This window comes from Trachurus japonicus, chromosome 23 (assembly GCF_045865225.1).
Source record: "Trachurus japonicus isolate A0001 chromosome 23, Traja_1.0".
Classification (NCBI taxonomy): Eukaryota; Metazoa; Chordata; class Actinopteri; order Carangiformes; family Carangidae; genus Trachurus; species Trachurus japonicus.
The window spans coordinates 11,517,979-11,538,131 of record NC_140929.1 but is presented as its reverse complement, the minus strand read 5'-3'; the positions used below and the strand labels follow the sequence as shown (position 1 = coordinate 11,538,131).

The window sequence follows — 20,153 nt, the reverse complement described above, 5'->3', positions numbered from 1 at the left end:
TAGGGGTCTCGCCTTGTGCTATCAGTAGCAGTAAAGGTCTCTATAACATCACCTTATCCCACCTAACACACACACATACACACACAAGTCCCTCCTGCCTTGATTCACTGATTGAGGGAGGAATAAAATGGAGGAGGTTGGTTTAGATACCGACATTACAGTTTCTCAGCTCCACATCATAAATCATAAAGCACAGAGTACAGAGAGGGGGGAAAACAGCCGACAGATAGACTGAGAAGGGGGTGTTCTTTTTTTTTTTTTAGAGAAAGAGACGGCCAGTGTGTGTGTGTGTGTGTGTTTGTGAGACAAGAGGAAAGAAAAGAAAGCGTGGAAAAGACGAGGGGCGCCTGTGAAGAATATTGGAGAAGAGAGGTGTCGGAGGGAACTCTTTAAAGCTCTCCTCTCACTTCCTTTGTAAAGTTTTCCTTACGGAGAGAAGAGAAAAAGGAGGTTGAGGGGAGGGGCAGGAATTGATATGAGAGGGTGAGCGTGTCCCATTTAACATGTAATAAAGCAGAACAGATTACCTGCTCACTTCCTCTCACTGTCCATCTCTCTCCTCAAGGTGTCCCTATATCATTTAATACAATCCCTTCTTTCAAGCCCCCCTGCTGCACAAGTCAGCACATTTCCATGGATGGAGGGAGAGGGGGGCATATTCTGATGGCTTTATGGCCACGGCTTCAGTCTTAAAAGAACATATTGACTGCAAGCAAGGGGGATGGAGGAGGAGGTGTATTGAGATCGATGTTGGGGTTTTTATACAGTATGCATGCGTTATGCCAAGAGAGGGTGCGAGTAACGGCGTGGGTCCATTTTTCAAACCAGCTCAGATTGACCATGACTACCATCTGCCGCGACAACGCAGAGCTGTGCACTAAAACGACATTCATAGATCTCTGTTATGGATACAGCATGCTTCAATAGGCCAACAAAGTGTGAGACACATCTGGAAACATGTACGTTCATCTGTCATAATTTGAAACGCGTTACAACTTCAGTTAAAAAAAAAAAAAAAAGATAGAGAAGCACAAACACAGAGACATTCAACACAGGGGCCAAGAGGGCTTCTTTTTGTCCCCTAAAAAAAGAAGTATTGATTGATTGATTCGTTAAATCACTGGAGGGCAATGTTGGAAATGTTTTTATTCCAACTCTTTAAAGAGGCTGAACTGCCTGCTGCTTTTAGTAAAAAAAAACAGCAGTGGATTAAGCAAGAACATAAAATACCTGCAGCCCGACTGATATGGGATTTCTGGGGCCAACGCGGACAACCAATATCAGGGGGTAAAAAAAAATTCAATAACTGATTGTATTCCTCAACAATCCCTCAAATATGGTTTTCAAAAACTTATGATAAATGTGTATTGTATAGGGGGCTCAACATTTTACTGTACAACAATAAATTACTTGATATTCAAATTGGCCTCAGTGCAGCATTGCAGGAAACTCTTGGAAAATGTAAATGAAGTGAATGAGAATATGCTATATAAATGAGAGAACCAAATACTGAATCAACACAACACAAACATTATTCCTCTCGACTGGGCAGCTAATGCAAGGACATAATCATTTCTGAATTAAAACCAACCAGTTTGCAGTTTGCAGTTCAAGTTTACGCCTGCACAGGGAACCGATATGTCTGAGATTAATCAGTCGGGCCCAAAATAACAAGTGAACTCAACATATGTGTGTTTGGAGCAGTGTTATGTTGAAGTGCTAAGGAGCAGAATGTGTCTTTCTTTGCTATAACTCTTGGTATCACTTCTTATAACACCTTACGATAGCACCTTTATTCCACCTTACCGTTCTGTCTCAGAGGTACAAACACAGAACAGAGAATAAGGAGTGGGGGTGGGGGGTATTGATGCCTGCGTAAAAATGAAGAGTTGTCATAGCAGGACAGAAGCCGACACTGTTGAGTTACACTACGATTCTCTAAAACTCACACACATAACTGTCTGTGGCTTTGGTTTTTGGTAATAAAAGACAACTTTTACACATAGGCTGCTGCTGCTTTTGTGTTTTATAGTATTTTTCAGGGTTTAAAAGCAATTCTATAGTAGAGGAGGAACAGAGTGCCTATACTTCTGTTTACGATTACAAAGTGCTTGACCAGAAAGAGAAGGAAGCCATTTCATGGTCTGATTTAGTCAAGTTTCACACATGTTGCTAGAAATCGCCTTACCTCATCTCTCCCCGACACACACACACACAGTGTAGCTCCATCGGCAGTATGGATTACCCCAGCCTGCCACCAGATTGAGTTCCCAATCACCACATTGTCTATTTATCATCATTTAGGTCCACTTAGGGGTTAATAGGGTTAAGGGGTGGGGTGCCAGTTCCCCCTTAAAAAGCCCTCGTGTTCTCTCTAGTTAAGGCAAGCGTCAGTACTGAGGGGGGTAAATAAATACAAATGATCCAGTTAAGGAGAAAAATGACACACATTCTGCTCACGCTGCTTTTTAAAAGCAGACCTAGGTGACCCTCCCTCCCTCCTGCGGTGAAATCCATCAGCATGGATAAGAGATGGAAAAGAGAGAGAGAGAGAGAGAGAGAGGGAGGAAGGGACGCAGAAAGAGACAAAAATCAAGAAAAGTGTGACAGACAAAGGACCGTCAAAGAACGGAGAGAGAGCGTATGAGTGAGTGAGGGAAGCAAATGCAGATGATAACAAAGACGGAGTGAGTAAAGACACTGGTCCTAAGTGAGCCGTGATGGAGACAGAAGAGGACGAGTGAGCGAGAGGAGAATGAAAGGGAGGACGTGTCATTTCTGACCTTTTTGACCTCAGACAGCGACAGAGATACCTTAGCATTACATGGTTCATCCAAAACAGTGAGTGGCAGTTCTCTGTGAAGGGTAAATACACCGTACGCATCCTGTGCAGCTCTGCAAACTGCTACATGTCAGTGATTTTCCCTTCCATCACTCATACCACTCTCATGTTCCCCTATACGAAGCATCCCGCATCACGCAGACAGGCAATAAAAGCTGAGTGGGTTTCACAGAGTCACTAATTCATCCACTAAAAGGTGTGCGTGTGTGCGCATTGTGTCCGCGTATACGCCCACGCAGGTCTCTTGGATTGTGTGTGCCTTTTACCGCCGCCACCGCCGAGCTCTTAAGGCCGAAAAGAAGCGCTTTTAAAGCCGTTATTGACTTCTATCTCTTCAGCTGACCACCATCTCGTCCCTGCGCCCTGGTTGCCTAGCTACTAGGGGTCAAAGCGCTGCTCAGTCTGTCCTACAGTACCTCACTGACAACTTCACAGAACAAAAAAAAAACCCAAACTTAAGCGCTTGGCAGGAACTCACCTACTAAATTAATTTCTGTTATTTTAGTAATTAAAAGTGCTGCCTGGCAGAATTAAACATCAATAAATCATTACTTAATTAATTTAGGGACATCCGTATTATTCCTTTCAGGAACCAGGAGCAGTGCCAGGAAAGTGGAGAGCCTCTACCTGCCTCTATACCTTATTTACATCTTGTAGCAGCAGGGTGGATTTTTTTTTGCAGGAAACCTGCTGGATTCACTCCAGTCCATTTATCCTCCCCACTAACATGAAAGATATGACAAATGCACAACGCAATAGTCCTGCAATGCTTTTGTTGCAGGGCTATTGTGTTTGATTGCATTAGGTTGCATGGGATTGCCCAATTGTGTCCACAAACCTTATGACAAGAGGCAATGGTTTGTGGGAAATTAAGAAATTGAGGAAATGAGGTCTGGAAGTTAAGTGATACTGTTGGCAACAAACCTGACCGGTCTTTGTTTACTGTTACACAGCATCACAATTAACTTGACAATGTTTTTGAAAAAAAAAAAAAAAAAGTGCTACAGGGAAAAAACTTTTAACAAGCAGCAACTTCATAATAAGGAGTTTGCTGGTGATACCGCACGATGTATTAATGCGGAAAATAAAGAAATAAACCCAGCAGATGAAGGGTTGCTGAAGTTGTTTATTTCTGAATTGTTTGTGGTTCTAAGGGGCTGAACGAGGCATGTGTGGGCTCTGCTGTCTCCCACATGGTACGGAGGAGAAGACAGACTCTCAGGTGTGGTCTCCTCTCGCTAAGGCAAGTAAGAAAAAAAAGAGGAAAAAACTCACACATACACACACAGAAAAAAAAAACAATGAGCCGTTTTACATTCAACAAGTTTCGCTCCACGCCTCCTCAATCCACCTTTATGTGGGCGTGCGGAGAGACGGAGCGAGGACAGTGACTGTTGTTATTGTCAACTGGATTAAATTAAAAAAAGATTTATTCAAAAGAGCTAAAAAAATAATAAAATAAAAAAAAACAGACAAAGGGAGTGGATGTGTAGCCTGAGGGAAGAGAGGACTGACAGCGAAGTGACAGACAAGAAGAGATTTTATTCTGTGTGGCTGACTGTATAGGAGGGGAGAAGCTTATAGACGCACACGCAGACACACTGCTTTTTCTGATCTCATGACAAATGTCACCATCAAGGCAGCAAACCTGCAGGAGTCCAAGTTTTCAGAGTTCAGAGGGGGGGTGGGGAGGGGACACAGACACTACAGATGATGGTCTCCATCCCTCACTATTACACAGGCTTGTCAGGGACACAAATTCGCCACTATGTGACGTCCCAGTCCCCGTCTCAATTCTTCAGGGACCCTGGACAAACACGGAGTGACCGGCTTGGAGAAAGAAGCCCCCCTCCTCAAAAAAAGAAAAAACCCCAGCAAAGGTTAGCAGTGACAGGAGGGCTTAGGACTACGCCACCGATCTTTCATTCCCCGTTCCATCTTTTCGCATAATCTCACATCTATCATTTTCCTCCCGGCCTGTCAGCTCGCATTTCAAACTAAAGCCCCGTTGGGTCACTGCAGCCTGTCGGAACGCCTACACACACACACACGCTCACACACTCCGATGCGGTTATCCACGCTGTGCACACACTCTCGTCTACGTGAGCACGCTCAAATGCATTCATCCTCACATACAAAAAAAAAAAAACACTCACAGCCAGGCATGCATACATACATGTAGTGCAGTAAAGGTCACGCATTCAGAGGTGGACAGTGTGATAATGCATCAGACTTGGATAAACAACAAGTGGTGAACGCGGCAGCATATAAATCAGGTGCGGGGAGAGATAGTCTGCTCTCCACAGACAACTGGGAACTCTTATCTACAGTCTGTGTCACGGGGAAAAGCTTTGGTCTTACAGTATGTGTGTGTTTGTGTGTCTAACATACTGTGTTATTGCATTATCTGTTACATGTTGTGTATATTTACGAGAAAACCTGTGCGAGAAATGTCTTTTGTCGAGGTCTTTTAGAGCGTGTTGATCCCCTGTTGTTTGTAATTGAACAATTTTAGACACTTGAGGAACCTATTAAGAGTTTTAGCCGAGTTTGTTCACACTCACTTCAGACAACATTGTTGTGTGCACATATCATGATGTAGAAATTCCTTATGCATTTTTTATTTGTGTCCAATTATAGCTGTGAGAAAGTGCATCCGTATTCCCTTACAGATTTCTCACAGCTTTCTCACGCCCGATCACTTATATTATCAATGTGTGTGTGTGTCTGTGTGTGTATTTTGTGAATGTGAGAATGTATGATTGTATGTGTGTGGATGTAATGAGGTCACGGTGATGCAGTACTGTTCCAGTTGGGAGAGCTCCATCACTCTCAGAGAGCTCTGGTGGGAATACAGCAAGAGAACGGCAGGGAACAGCTGTACAGCACACCTACGCAAAACAACACACACACACACACACACACACACCTCATATTGCTCAAAGACACACGTGCACACTGCTCCCTCTCTTGAGTACCTGCCTCTTTCCCTTTAATTTATTTCTTTCAACATCACTGGGGAAAGTGACCACACTCCACCACCACCACTGCTGCTGCTGCTGCTGCTGCTCTGTGAATGGAACAAGCTCACTGTCTACCAGCTGAAACTGATCCATAGACTGCATGACTAACACTATTACATCATCATCATCATCATTTCAGCATCCTGACCCGATCACTTTTACCACACCAGTTACTATGCTTCATATAGCTGTAGCACATACGTACACTCCCCCTGAATCCCCCTCCACCCTCGAGACTTTATATATTTTTCCATCTTGTCCGGATCCCAGTGTCACAAAGTAATAACAGCTTCATCCTACAGATATCCAATAAATTCCCTGCTGATCTAATATCACATGCACCAACCAAAAGTCCCAATTAAATCTTCCAAAAGCACATATACTGATCTTATTACCCCTGACAGTCAAACTCCTACTGGTCCCATACATCTTCTCCTTTGCCACAATAAACCACATGCACTAATATCAGCTCCAACACTAATCAATCCCTGGAGCGCTATCACTCTCGTTACAGCTGACATGAACCAGAGTGGGGAAATGAAGACATTCTGATAAGAAAGATGTCATCTCCCACACTTTATAACATCCTCACATTAACATATCAAATGTTAATTCTATCAAGTGTGGATACGACCCCGGCTTTTCGTTCTATTCTTTTCTTTTTTTTTAATCTCTGGAGGACATTTTTAACTTTGAGGAAATCAAACGCCTGCGTGTGAGACTAAAATATATTTCCTCCCATTATTCTACAGAGGCCTCTGCCATGAGAGAGCGCTTTGAGCGAAGGCACACATATTATGTTCGCAAAAGATGTTCAAGATAGGAGAGCATACAAACACCATCACGCATGAACTCGCACACATAAACAAAGATGGGCCAAACACGCCCTGTTAAATCCAATTAGCCCCGTGCTCTGATCCCCTCAATGCATCCCTGCCCCTGTCTTGTAAGACCAGACCTTCCCGCCATTTCATTAGCACACACGCACAGATAGATCCCCCCTTCCTCTACCTTTCCTCCATTGTAATCCAGTCACAGCCCTGCTAATGCACCTCCTATAATCCAATCCTCCAATCACTGCTCTCCGTGCAAATGCCCGCGTCACATGACTACCCGCGCGCTAGCTCAACGTTCGCCCGCGGTTAGCGCTGTCATTTGGCACTAATGTTATTCCTTTTTTTTTTTTTTTCTTTAATGTAATTTGGAAAGTCTCAGCTCCGGCTTCCACCAGTCTAGCGCTAAACCCCCGGTGGACTGGGCTAATCACTTTCCAGCATTTCTGAGGGAGACAATGATCCCAGTGTTAGCGCTGGCTAATGACAAGCTAACACAATTAGCCTAGCCTCCCTGGAGGAGAGCTCAGAGCCAAGGCCCATTCTTGCCCCACCTCCTGCGGGCTCCTCATCCACTTTCCCTACATTACTATGGAGCCTAATGGCCTCTTATTAAGAAGACAGATGGAACACGGATGGGGAGGGATTCAGGATTGTCTTGAGTTACATCTATGTGTCGGATATGTGCTACATCCATGACCGCTTTAATATTACCGCCTGTGCTAACAGCCTCAATGAAGTAATCATTCTTTTCAATTCAGATTGGTGTTACTCAAGATATAAAACAAAAACAAAACACTGTCTACAGCAATTGAAAACCAATGTTAAAATCTTGCCTGCTTCACAGAGGTTATCTTTTATCTCTAAATATGGTAAACGTTAGCTATGTTACAACACTGCAACGCTGCAAATTATTTGATAGTCTTGTCTTGACCCAAGTATGGTAGAAGATAAAGTTCTATACAATAAATGTTATTCTCCTTACACCAGAATATTAAAAGAGAGACAAGAAAAGCCCTGTCAGCTATCGTCCAAATGCAATCAGGTTTATCAGTGAACCGCATCATCAACATCAGCTAATGGGCCGGGCTAATGTGGTTCTGATTGAAAGACGTAGGTTAGAATGTGGCTAGGATAATTCAATAGTGAATTCACTGGTCGGTCAACATGGACCTCTAATCTTTTGTGAAAGCGTAATTTTTCTTCATGTGACAGTCGGTGCACATGAAGATTATCATGATCCGAGATCTTGATCGTGACAAGAAAAAGAGGTTTGCTGCATGAGAGCAACAGGGAAAATCATATTTACTAAGGTAACACAAAGAAACAGAGTATAACATCCTGATAGACAATCTAAAGCCTTTGATATGCTTTAGATCAAAAAATCACACTTACTTGAACTTGGCGTTCACTTGGTCTGCAGCTTTATGGTAGTTGTCTGTGGTGACCTTGTAGAACTGAGCACTCTGCAAAGAGACAGACAGAGAGAGCAGTGAGTGAAAGAAATAAATGAAAATGTGATTGTGATCTCTTTATTTATATAAAGTCCATCCAATTTATTCACATTGTCCCTCCTCTCCAGTTGGAGCCATTTAGTCCAGAAGAAAAAAAAAACATTTCTCATGATATAGTTCCACCTCCACAGCTCTGCCTCATCTGCCGTCACTCAAACTTCATTAAAACCTGACTGAGAGGGAAATTAGGGGAAGAAGTCTATTACCAGCTGGGTTTATGGTCCACAAAATGAAGTCTGCACTGTAATAAGGCTCAGTAGGATTTTTCTATTTTTATATTATGTTGTGTGCGCACACTACATGCTTTCCCCTTTGTGTGAGTGCGTGAATTACAGGTATTTTTGTGTGCGTTTGTGCTTATCCTTTCACAAAAAGACTGCCGTAATAACAGGCAGCAATCCTGTAAGGTCAGAGGGTCGCTAGTCAACACCGTGCAGACCACCGGTCATAATCCCCTGGTGACCCATAGCAAATGAACCCATGGCGGCACCACTCAACCTGAATTACCTCCTCAAACACAACCATATAACCCGGCTCCTACACCATTTATACTACTCTAGGAAGATCTGTTTTGTCTGCCCTCGGTGGCTGTTATGTACATTTATGATCGAATGGTGAGAGCTAGTAAAGTGTGATGGATGGCTTGATGGAGTCGTGTGACGTTTGATCCATGTCTTCTGCTGCCTGTGTCTTCATATTAAGAAGACATTACTAGCGCCCATACTTGCACATAGAATACAATAATTCCCTAAATATGATTGTATTTCTGCGGCATCAGTCAAATTGGAAGTTTTATATCATTCCCAGTTGGGTTGTTAAGAGCCACAATCAACTCAAGACTGTGTAATGCAATGCACAGCATATCTTATCTACTGGAAACCAAAAGCTTCAATGATTTTACATGAATTATAGCTACATTAGAAATATGATAAATCCCAGCCTCTTGGTCCTGTCTGCCCGAAGTTAACCTCCTTGCAGGGAAGGCATTCATCATAGTTCAGAAAAGATCAATAGGAATGAACTGCGCTGCTGAAAAGATCAATAGTGATGTGTTGTAGAGCTGAAAGAAGATGGGACATGACAACGCTGACAAAAGGTCTGATACAGATTCGACTCCTCTTCATTTGGACGGACAGTCACCGCAGAGGAGCTACTGGATTCAAAGCCTAGCTTTTTCACATTCTGCATTTATAGACTTAATTAAAAAATGTCTTTTTTGACACCCGCATAAAATTATTCTCCATAACATTAGAAGATCACATTTTTGGATGTGCAGTTACCTCATATAATTGGGTATATTTATTTTGACACTTTTAGATACATTTTGTATGCTTTTATAAAATGAGCAAATGTGTCAGATGTAATGGACTTAATGATTATTCATGCAAAGTCCCATGAGTAAGTGTCCTCCTTTCATTTTCTATGACTTTGTTGATTTTGAATATTGAATAAACATCGTCAAGGAGAGAGCAGACCTTGCGAAACATCCGGTGAGACGAAAAAAAAAAACATCCTGCATGAAACGTATAAGGCAACGAAATGTAATACTTTGCAGACTCACTGCGGCCATCCCGAAGGCAGATATTAGTTTGTGCGTAAAGAAAAACAAAACAGTGAAAGAGCATTCCCTTAGTTTAAGATTTAACTTGTAAGCTCATGCTGTATCTGTGCCCTCTTGGCCTTGAATCAAGTGGTTTTTCCATGTAGACAAAGAAACTGTCAGAGCTAAGGAAACGGATTTAAAAGAGAAGCTTATTCACAGATAACAAAAAGACTAAAAAGAGATTTTGGGAGCTGCTAAAAAGGCAAGAATAAGACTTCTCCTGAGTGCTGAGATTGAGCCATTGGAAGAGAAAGTGGGAGACAGAGAGGGCTGGATTTAGGTCTCTGTCTGGAATACTAAGTATTAGGTAATAATACCTGCCTAAATGGCAGAGCTGGCACTAATCAGCGCACTAATCCACCTGGGAGGACAAAAGGCCATGTGTGACAATGATTGCAGGACCACTTACAACACACGTACACACCCACACACACACACACACACACACACAAACAATGCATCTCCATTTGCGCACACACCTACACCGCAAGGTACTAACATCCTCAGCATGTGTGGATGGTTCTGCCAAAAAAGGCTCTACACACACAGACCACGGTGGCTGGATATCTTCATATAAACAGTGCCACACAAAAAAGGAAGAAAAAAAATAAGAAGTTCACCACCAGACAGAGAATAGTGTAATTTGAGTGATTACTGAGTGGTCTCAAATTGTGATTTCCTGCTGTGCCCCGACTGATTTTGAGAGTCGCTCTGACCTTTTATTAGCCCTGAGAAGAGAGACCACGCTTGGTTTGGTTGAAAACATTCCTCCCTTGGCCAAAATAAAAGATTTTTTAGAAGCTGCAAAACATAACCTTGATGTAAGTCTCAGAGAAAGATGTTTTTTTTTATCAGTCGAGCAATTCTTTGTCAATGGGTAAACAACTGTGAAGCTACAGAGACCTGGTGCTGTGTATATCCCCATGTGCAATCAAGTATTTACCATCTCTTGAATAAAACTGTGTCTGTTTATTCTCATCCTATTTACTCTATTTGCTTTCCTCTAGGTTTTTAGCTCATCTGAAGCCAAACAAAATGCTGGTTGGGGGTGTCACAGACAAATTAAGTCATTACTGCTAATGCACCGCAGCGATATGGAGAAGATAGACGCTGCACCCAAATGCAGGCTCCAGCTCAATTTAGAGGAAAAAGCCTCCAATTTTTAATGAATAAAACAAATAACTCCTCGTTCTGATGGCTCCTTTCTCTTATCTGCTGCTGAGCAGGAGGGCCGAAATAGGGAGACACCCCACCACGGCTAACATTGCTGTTCTGCAGAGCTAGAGAAAATGAGGCATCTGCAATGAGACTCAGGGCAACTTGCTCATAAGGAGACCAAAGAGGTGGGTAATTTTTATTGAGCCTATCATGCCCACACAGAATTGACTAAGCATTTCAAGCTTTGTCTGAAGGGGCGTGACAACTTCCCCGGATGGAGACGCACCAATACAACACAGTTAAAACACAGACACGCTCCCATGCTCAGTGTGTACAGCTGTACAGTTGCTACAGTGGCTGTTTGGGGCGAAAAAAAAGGCAATCTTAAGAAGGTCAGAGATTCACACATTAAAAGTTGTTAGTTGAATCCGTGCAAAAAATAACATGCAAGGTCACATTTAACTGACTGAAAAGCACAAAGAGCCGAGTTAGCAGTTTCTCTCCGTTTCTCGTCTCTGTGCTGAACTACGTTAATTAGTTGCTGACTTTTGCCTTATATTTAGCATACCAACATGATGGTTGTATGTATACAAAAAAAAGACTGTGTACGTAGTCTTTTTTTTTTTTTTTTTTAAAGAGCCAAGCTAGTCAAATCCTTCTTTTTCCAGTCCTTGGGCTATGCTAACTAGCTGCTGGCTTTAGCCATACATTTAGCACACAAACATGAAAGTTGTTGTATAGCCTACTTCCTAAAATGTCAAACTATTATTTCTGCTCACAAAAGCAATTTGGTTCTTAAATTACTTTGCTTTTAGTAATTCTGCACATCAAAACTTAAGATAGGCTTCTCTTAGTGAGTGAAATGTATCTACCCTCATTGTCATTCATGAGGAAAAAGATTTTTATATAATGTGACCCTATAATGATCATTGTTGAATCAACATCTGACTTAGTTTGGGAAAAAAAGCTGAGTCCCACAAGTGAACATAAAGTTGTGTCTGAACATTCATTTTTTTAGCCTGTGGAGCGTTACTTCGACAGAAATCTTTATTTATTTTTTACATAAATGAACGTGCTGCACTGTTGTTGTGAAATCACCATTCCTTGAAAACACTTCCCCTTAAATCCCTGTGAATCCCATCATGCGGCTGTAACAGCAAACAGTCTGAGACACAATAATTCAGCACTGCAGCACAATGTCATGTCTTCACTTTGGATTACCGTGTCTCCGGTTATGCACCCAGCAGAACCCAGAGAGACTACATTGATTGCTTCATGGTGAAACAGAAATTCTTAAGGGTCTTTACTGCTATGGTGCAGCAACCGGACGAGCAAGAAACACCTGTTCTCGTTTCTTAAATTTTAATTTTATCACATAGGCTAACAAGCAAAAACGCACTCAAAATAGTAGCTCCAGTCTCCAGAGAAAGAGAGAGAGGGCAAGAAGATAAATAAGAGGGATACTGAAAAGACAGACAGGGAGATAGATGAAGATAGCAAGTCAGAGGCAGAGACAGAGATAGAGATAGAAGCCATTACTGTTTTTTTAATGCTCTTTCCCCCATATTTCTTCCTTTCACAGTGCTGTGGAACTTTGCTATGAGATGGCAATTGCTGCCGTGATTGTCCTCCATGGGAGAGCAGAAAAATCCAATTTCATCGATATACAAGGCGAAAAGAAAGATAGAAAAAAAAGGAAGAAAAATCCCTTCAAAAAAAAAAAGAAAAGAAAAATGAAATTGAGGCAGGGAGAAAAAAAAAACAACACTTGAAAAAGAAAAGCTGAAAAAGGGGCGATATAGAGACAGATGTGGCAGGGAGTGGAGGGGGGTGGGGCGGGGTGGAGGGGTTTTGGAAAGAGACATGGTCGAAAAAAAAATCATGGGCAACTTGATTGTTAAATATGAGATTGTTTTACAGCGGGGCAGGTATTGAGTGAAAATGTAATAAATATATAGATATTGTTTTCAGGGGCTATTTGGTAGCTGTGGCCCCAATGAGCGGCAGCAGCAGAGGCAGCAGGCTGAGCTGTCTGGGAGCCTGGTGATGGCCTGTCACTGGAAGCCCCTCTGATGAATGGCCATGTTGGATTGGAACAGACGTGTAATATATATCAGACTTATATTCTCTCCCCCTCTCCCTCTCTCTCTCTTTCGCCCTCTTTCGGTTCCCTCTGCCTCTTTCTGGTGCATGGGGAGCGAGATGCTGAGGGGAATCCTGAAGTAAAGGGGGAGGAACGCAGGGGCAGATGGAGGGAGGGAGGGCATGGTAGATAATATTAAGCTGGCCGTACACTCCGACTGAAATCAAATTTGGTGCCTTCTCACTTGGAAAAATGCAGCCAAGGAAGAAAAAAAAAAAAAGGCAGCACAGCTCTGAGGTGCGACTGCCACGGTGTTTGCAGACCGGTGAGTGGAACCGCAGCTTCCAACGCGACCCACCGATAAACCATCGCTTGTTAATGGTCAACAATGTCATCACATGTCCTGAAGTTTGTTACAAAGCCACACCTTACTTCAACTCCACAGTGCATCACGCCACAACAAGAGCTGCTTCTCTTCACACACCATCACTCTCATGAGAAATTAGACAACTTATATATACTGTATATATCCTCTACAATATCAAATCATCTTCTTGAATTCACACATGCCAGACACGGAACATGCATGGAAAAGCATCAACATAACAACGCCACAACTAACAATTTTCATTATTGATCAATCCTAATTATCTTCCTGCCACTTGCTTATTCAATTTGTCTGTGTCAGTAGATAGGCAAACGAATGCCCGTGACAACCGATCAGATCCCACTGCACCGACTTCAAACGCCTTGTTTAGTCCAACCGACAGTCTACATCCCCATGATATTCAATTTACATCGATCTAAACCAATAAAAGCAAGCAAATCCTCACATCTGAGAATCTGGAACTTGAGAGCTATTTGTTCTTATCGAATCTGAGCAGACTGTCTGCACCGTGATTACACCGTCTCTATCAATAGATGCACACGAGCCACCTTTGTTTGGAGTAGAAAACCATAAATTAACCAAACAGCAGTTGTCCCAGCATCGGACTGATTGTATAGCCGGAGCACAGGACCAAAAGCTCTTTATATTCACTATATAGTAGCAATTTGAGCTGGCTATGGGTATTGTTTGTTTTATACCTCTATTCATACCTACCTGGCTGTGTGCAGCCTCTACGGTCATTATTGTTTGTATTTGTATCTTCCTGTAAATGTGCTCTCTGCGCCGTCTCTACTATTGAACACCGTCATCTGCTCTTGATGCTTTTAACCAGGCAGGAGTTATGGTGAATACACGAGATCAGAGCAATGCTAAAAGTAATCTTGTTTGCTATTCTGCTGGGTGAGGAGAACGGGGACTGTGTGGAGCCAAATGGGGCGCTGTGGCCTGAGCAAGAAAAAGGAGTGTTATTAACACAGTGCAAACAAACTGCACCCCCTATAGAGTCCCAAGCCGCTTTCCGCACAGTCAGACAGGCAACATGCAATATGCCCACCATTGATCCTCGGTTACACACAGGATCAAATATTGCCACACATTGGTCGCCACTTCTGCTGCTGTTTTGTCTCCGCGGGCCATGAATCCTGATAGAATCGTTTACCAATGGAAATGTTGTGGCTTGTGTGCAGATTTTGTGGATACAGTGGTTTGGAAATGTGATTAATTCATGCATTCATTCTTGTGCATAAATCAATACATACCATGTAGTACACATTTTCACAAACCCCGGCTTCTTGCAGTCACCTTGAGTAGTAGAAAAGTACTATTCAGTGTGGCACTGTGGCGGTCCTTCAACCTTTTCTTTACCATGCTCTTTGTGTCAATCGGTTGACATTTTATCTTCTTACAGCTCTTCTGCCTTCTTTCTTTTTCTAGCTCTTATCCCGTATCACTCATTCACAAATGTCACTTTATCATAATTTCTCTTTCTGTTGCTGTTTTTCTTGTGTTTTTTTTCTCCCTCCGCCTTAGTATCTCTCTCCTTCTTGTCTGTTCAACTCCCTCCCTCCCTCTCTCTCTCTCCCTCCTCTGTCTATCTCAATCTTTCTGTCTCTCTGAGGTGTGAAGGTGATTTGTTGACACTTTGATCTAAGGAATATTGACCAGAGGCCAACATGGCTGATGGATGGCCAGCACCTTGGGTCGATAATGCCGGCGTTAGTTGGGGCTCATCCCTCCCATACTGTACGATACAGTAGAGCTGCACAAAGAGAAACACTGTGCAGGTGGAGTCTCTGGAGCTTCAGTGCAACAAGGGGGCAAATACCTGCATCGCATACTATTTCAACTTTGTTGGGTCTTTTGCCGAGCCATCAGCCTACTAAAGCAATTTTGAAAGAAAGTGATAGTTGCTTTCTTCGCAAATCCATCGATTCATTTACACCTTCTTCCCCTGTTGTCAGTAAATCCTCCACTCTCCGCTGCCCAACCAAAATTGCACAGACCAATGCACTTCCAATTATTGACAGAAGTCCACTGCCACTCAATATCCACGCTCTGGCTTAAGAGTTCATCCTCAGTGAAGGAAGGAAATTTTGCAAGCTTTATTGACCCAACGGGAGGAAATGTCTTGCGCATAATAGGAACAAAACCACACAAGAAATATTAAACAAAGACATAACATGTGCCGCTTGTTATATCAGCAAAGAAAATGGCGAACTAGATAAGTATATTTAAAGCAAATTCATTAATAATGATGTGTGCACATGCATGGGAAAGCTTACACAAGATAAGAGACCATCTTTTCATCCAGAAATCACATTGGAGCCATATGGATAAACACAAAATCATTTCACACCGAGGTCCTTTAGAGGACAAAGCACCCATTGAGTATGTGATACTTCTGTCACCCTTGTACTCCTGTGAGCTTCTAAGAATAAAAAATATGTGGAGTGAGTGCCTCCATCTTCCACAATGAAAATCTGACCCCACAACGGTGTGAAATTTCGATTTTGGCTTCCACTATAAAGGCCATTTGACTTTTTGCACCCTCCAAAGGGGAGAAAACTCCTTCCCAGCATGAAGGTGTCATTTCAAGCACATTAAATAAGGGCACGGCACCAGTCCTAAGACACACTTATGATTTGAGAGCAGCATGAGGGCGTCCTTTTTAACACACTTAAAACGGGGCGTTTGACCCTGGTCTCCTGCCTTGCAGGCATCTCGCACTGGGACCAGCATGGAGCTGCCATTTGAAGGGGGTGAGGCACGGCAGCTGACCCTGGTCCCTCCTCCACAGGACACTGGTTTGACAATGAACATCATGGTAGTGTCATTTTCAGGGACAGGAGGACACACACAGAGATGAATGAGATTTAACCCCTTATCCTCTACGTGGAAGAATTTAAAGGTGAAAATTAAAAGGAAAAAAAGGAACAAAGAGGAGCAGAGAGAGAGAGAGCGAGTGTGCACACTGAGGAAAATGTAGAGTTGATATTGAGGGATGACAGCGATGAGAGTGAAGCAGTGGGATGAATATAAAGGCTGAATTACTTCTAGGTCTTCTGCTCTTGGGTTTGTGCATACTGTGTGATTATAACTTATAGAAATAAAAGGTATGCTAACTTGTATCTGCATCCCTACCAAAGCTAAGCTCACCAGCCTGTCATGTGGTATAGATTTCTGATTTATCTCTCAAGATATCTGAGAGGAGTCTCAAAAAATCAGTTCAGTTTGTTTCTCAATTAAGCTAAATGAAGGGAGCTCAAAGCCGTATCGATTAAAAGTGATGCTATGAAAACAAATCGTTATTGTAAGATAAATCGCATATCGTCACTTGGGTTTTTGATTTTGATTTTTGACCGGTAGAGCCTGGTTGTGTGTTGGGTCATATATTTATGTCACCTGTGTCCGTTTGATGTGTGGTGTGAACATTTTCTCACCCTCTCCTCCAGCCGGGCCACCTGCTCTCTGTAGAAAGCATCCTGCTTCTGTAAGTCTGCTTCTCTGGCCTCCAGCTGCTTGGCCTAAACACACAAAACACACACATGCACACAAGAGAGAAGAAAAACCATTACTTACGTGCCCAGCGGAGCGTTGCCAATTTGAACAAACCAATCAAAAAATACACTCGTACACAAGTATAGATACGCAACAGAGAGGCCGACAATGGAGACTCAAATAAGTGTGTATAAAGCTGAGCCACATTACAACGCTACAAAGATAGAGGGCTTTTATTTGTTGGCTCACCAAACTGTGATACACTGTGTGAATGTGCAAGCATGTACATGCACCCAGAGAGGGTCTGCATGTATTGGACCGTGCTCATATGCACCTGTGTGTGTGTGTGTGAGACTGATCGTGTCTTGGCAGCTACGGTGTGAGCTTCTTTGTCCTCTTGTGTTCAATCTTCGGGCCAAACCGCTATCAGGCCAAGAGGATAACATCAGTTCTCAGCTGCGAACTAGCACCGCGGCCTGGCATATATATTTAGCCAGCCTACCTATCTCCACCGTCCTCCACTCTACTATGACCTTCACTAGATGTACGGCTGACTCTCTGGGTGATATACAGGACAGATAAGACCTGGATGTATCTGCTTCCAGAGAGAAGGGGGAAAAAACACCTTTACACCTCAATAGACGGTCAGTGAGGCAAATCCAAATGAAATTACGCATGGAAATTTCAATAATAGTGTTAAAAGTTTCACTTTCTGTACAGACTACTGACCGGTTTTCAAGACTGCTTATTCTTCATTGTGAAATAACCTATCACCAATTACTTGTTATAATGAAATGATGCCTACTGATAATAAAACAGGGTTTAAAAAATAGTAGTACTGGAGTTCAGTCGTTGACATTGAACATTTACTCACTGATCTAATGTTAAATTGAAGAGACATTTACTGGCTTGAAGAAGTTTTCTTTACATCACATGTGGTTGACATATACTGTATCTAGCAGAAGAGCTGCTTTTGACAGGAGAATATAAGCAGTGTGTACAATAAAAAGGAGATGGAAAACGTTTAAACAAGAGACTGAGTGGTGTTATGCGAAGCCGCAGTGAACCTCAGCACCCAACCAGGAACATTTTGTGTTATTGTTCTGTTAATAAGTCTTCAGAAAGAAGCTGAAGTCGCCAGCTCATCTATAATTCTACAAAGCATTTGGAGCTGGAGAGCTGGAAGAAAAAGGATCATCAAAATACAGAGCGGCTGAAAATACCTGCTGAAAAGAAAAATGTAACTTGTCAAAGAAGTTGGAGCTGAAAAGAAATTCCTTGACTTCATCATGCAGAAACTGTGGATTTGTGGAGAAAGCAAAGGCCTCTAGACTTACCTTCTGTCCTATCTCCTGAATAAGAGGAAGCATTGAGGAAAAAAAGAAAAATAAGAGAGAGAGAGAATAAGTGTAAAGAGGCACTGATTCATCCATGAACTTCTTCAAAGTGACATTTGGAAAGGTTTAGTATTCAGAGGGTCGGGGTGACTGGCTGCCACACTGTTCTGCTTGAATACTCACACTTCATCCCCTCAGTTTCCTCAGTCCCTGGCATACATACATACATACATACATACATACATACATACATACACAGACACACAGACACACAGCAGTGCATACATACAATATATATATATATATATATATATATATAAATAAAGGTATATAATCATAAAGCAGGTGCTCTGCTCAGACGCAGCTACATAAATATAAACTCCCTCACACACACATACACATACACAGAGCGCCATACTGCTGAGGAGTGGTGTATGGAAAGCAGCCATGCAGATTGAACCTTGACGCCTTTGCTTTAAGCACTATAGGATATTGAAGGAGACAAAATACAACGTATATAGTATAGAGTGGGGGCGAGAAAAAAAATGCATTACCCAGTCCAATCTCTACAACGCTGATAACCATCTGTGTTGGGCTGCTCTGCGCTCTGCGGGCGGAGCTGCATGCTCTATGCATTGTGATGAGTGGCGAGTGAGTGTTACAGGAGTGGCTGTCCGCGCGTGACATGATTGGGGGGGAAGTTTCAAAGTCAAGGGGCTCCACGCTTATCTGCCGCACACAAGACAGAGACCTACCAACCGACACACACATATACATATATGTATATCTCCTACACCATGGTCATGTTGCTGCTGTTCTTAGCAGAACCCAACATTAGCCTCATGATGCAGTCGGGTGATTGTCTCCTTTGTGTCCCCTTACAAGTCTCAAGTGCCATTGTGTAGCCAACGTTACACAAAACCTAACGCTATCTGCACTTCATGATGGTTCGAGTTGGACTTAAAGTGACATAAAAGACGGTGCGGGTTGTCCACAGTCTGAAGTGTGCCACAAGTACACCACAAGTAGCATTATAACAACCTTTAAATGTGATATCGATTGTTCTTAAAAGTCTTAAATGTGTTATTGAGCGTGCAATCAGAGGTTTGAGGACAGGCTGCGGCAAAGTTTTTTTGAAAGACTGGATTATGTCGGCTGAGGTGCCAAAAAAGTGTCTCCCATCAACAGCTCAATTTAGCAGGAAGACAAGAGGGATGATGGGATGGAGGGAGCCGCAGAGGGAGGGATCGGCAGGGAGGGTTGTGTTGCTGTCACAAGTGTGTCCAAACTCGATGATACGCTGATAGGTGGCGACCAAAGAGTTTAGCTTTGCAGAGGAAAAGACAAAAGATGCACGCAGACGCCGAGTCACAAACAAGCGGCTCAGACGGTGATCTGAAAAGCACACACACACACACACACACACACACCGCAACACACGTATCGCACCAGCCGGAGCAGCTGTACCCACAGAGAGCCGGTGGGGAGATAAATGTGTGCTGAAGGCGAGACTAAAGGGGTCATTAAAAGAAGAGAGGTTGTGACAGAAATGTGTACCCAGGGATTTTCTCTTTTTGCTCACTTTTGTGTTTCTGTGTGTGTGTGTGTGTGTGTGTCTGTCTATGCGTACATGCACCCGTGCTTGAGTTCAATTTCCATGCAAGCAGGTTGGGCCCTCCTCCTTGGCGACACAGACACACAGGCCCAGACACACACACTATGTCAGGATTACTTCCGACTGATTAACCCCATTCAGTGGACTTTTAAGATAATCTAATCATACTAAAGGCCAAACAATAGCACAGGCTTCACCACTGCCCGTACACCTTTTGTTCCCCTAATGAAGAGGCGGTCGTGGGTGGAGGAGGGAGAGC

The 20,153-nt window shown here is 42.9% G+C and overlaps 1 protein-coding gene across 6 annotated transcripts in view; it reads right to left on the bottom strand.

Annotated features, from left to right (window-relative positions):
- Positions 1–20,153, bottom strand: part of chchd3a (coiled-coil-helix-coiled-coil-helix domain containing 3a) — a 65,211-nt gene that overhangs the window by 8,794 nt on the left and 36,264 nt on the right. For 4 of the 6 annotated variants that reach the window (XM_085769920.1, XM_085769922.1, XM_085769924.1 and 1 more), the window contains 3 exons: positions 18,280–18,294; positions 16,885–16,968; positions 8,094–8,164 (listed from right to left, as the gene is read on the bottom strand). In XM_085769920.1, the coding sequence (XP_085626046.1) occupies positions 8,094–8,164; positions 16,885–16,968; positions 18,280–18,294 (170 nt within the window). The remainder of the gene's footprint in view (positions 1–8,093; positions 8,165–16,884; positions 16,969–18,279; positions 18,295–20,153) is intronic. The other 2 variants (XM_085769923.1, XM_085769925.1) reach the window with 1 other exon arrangement.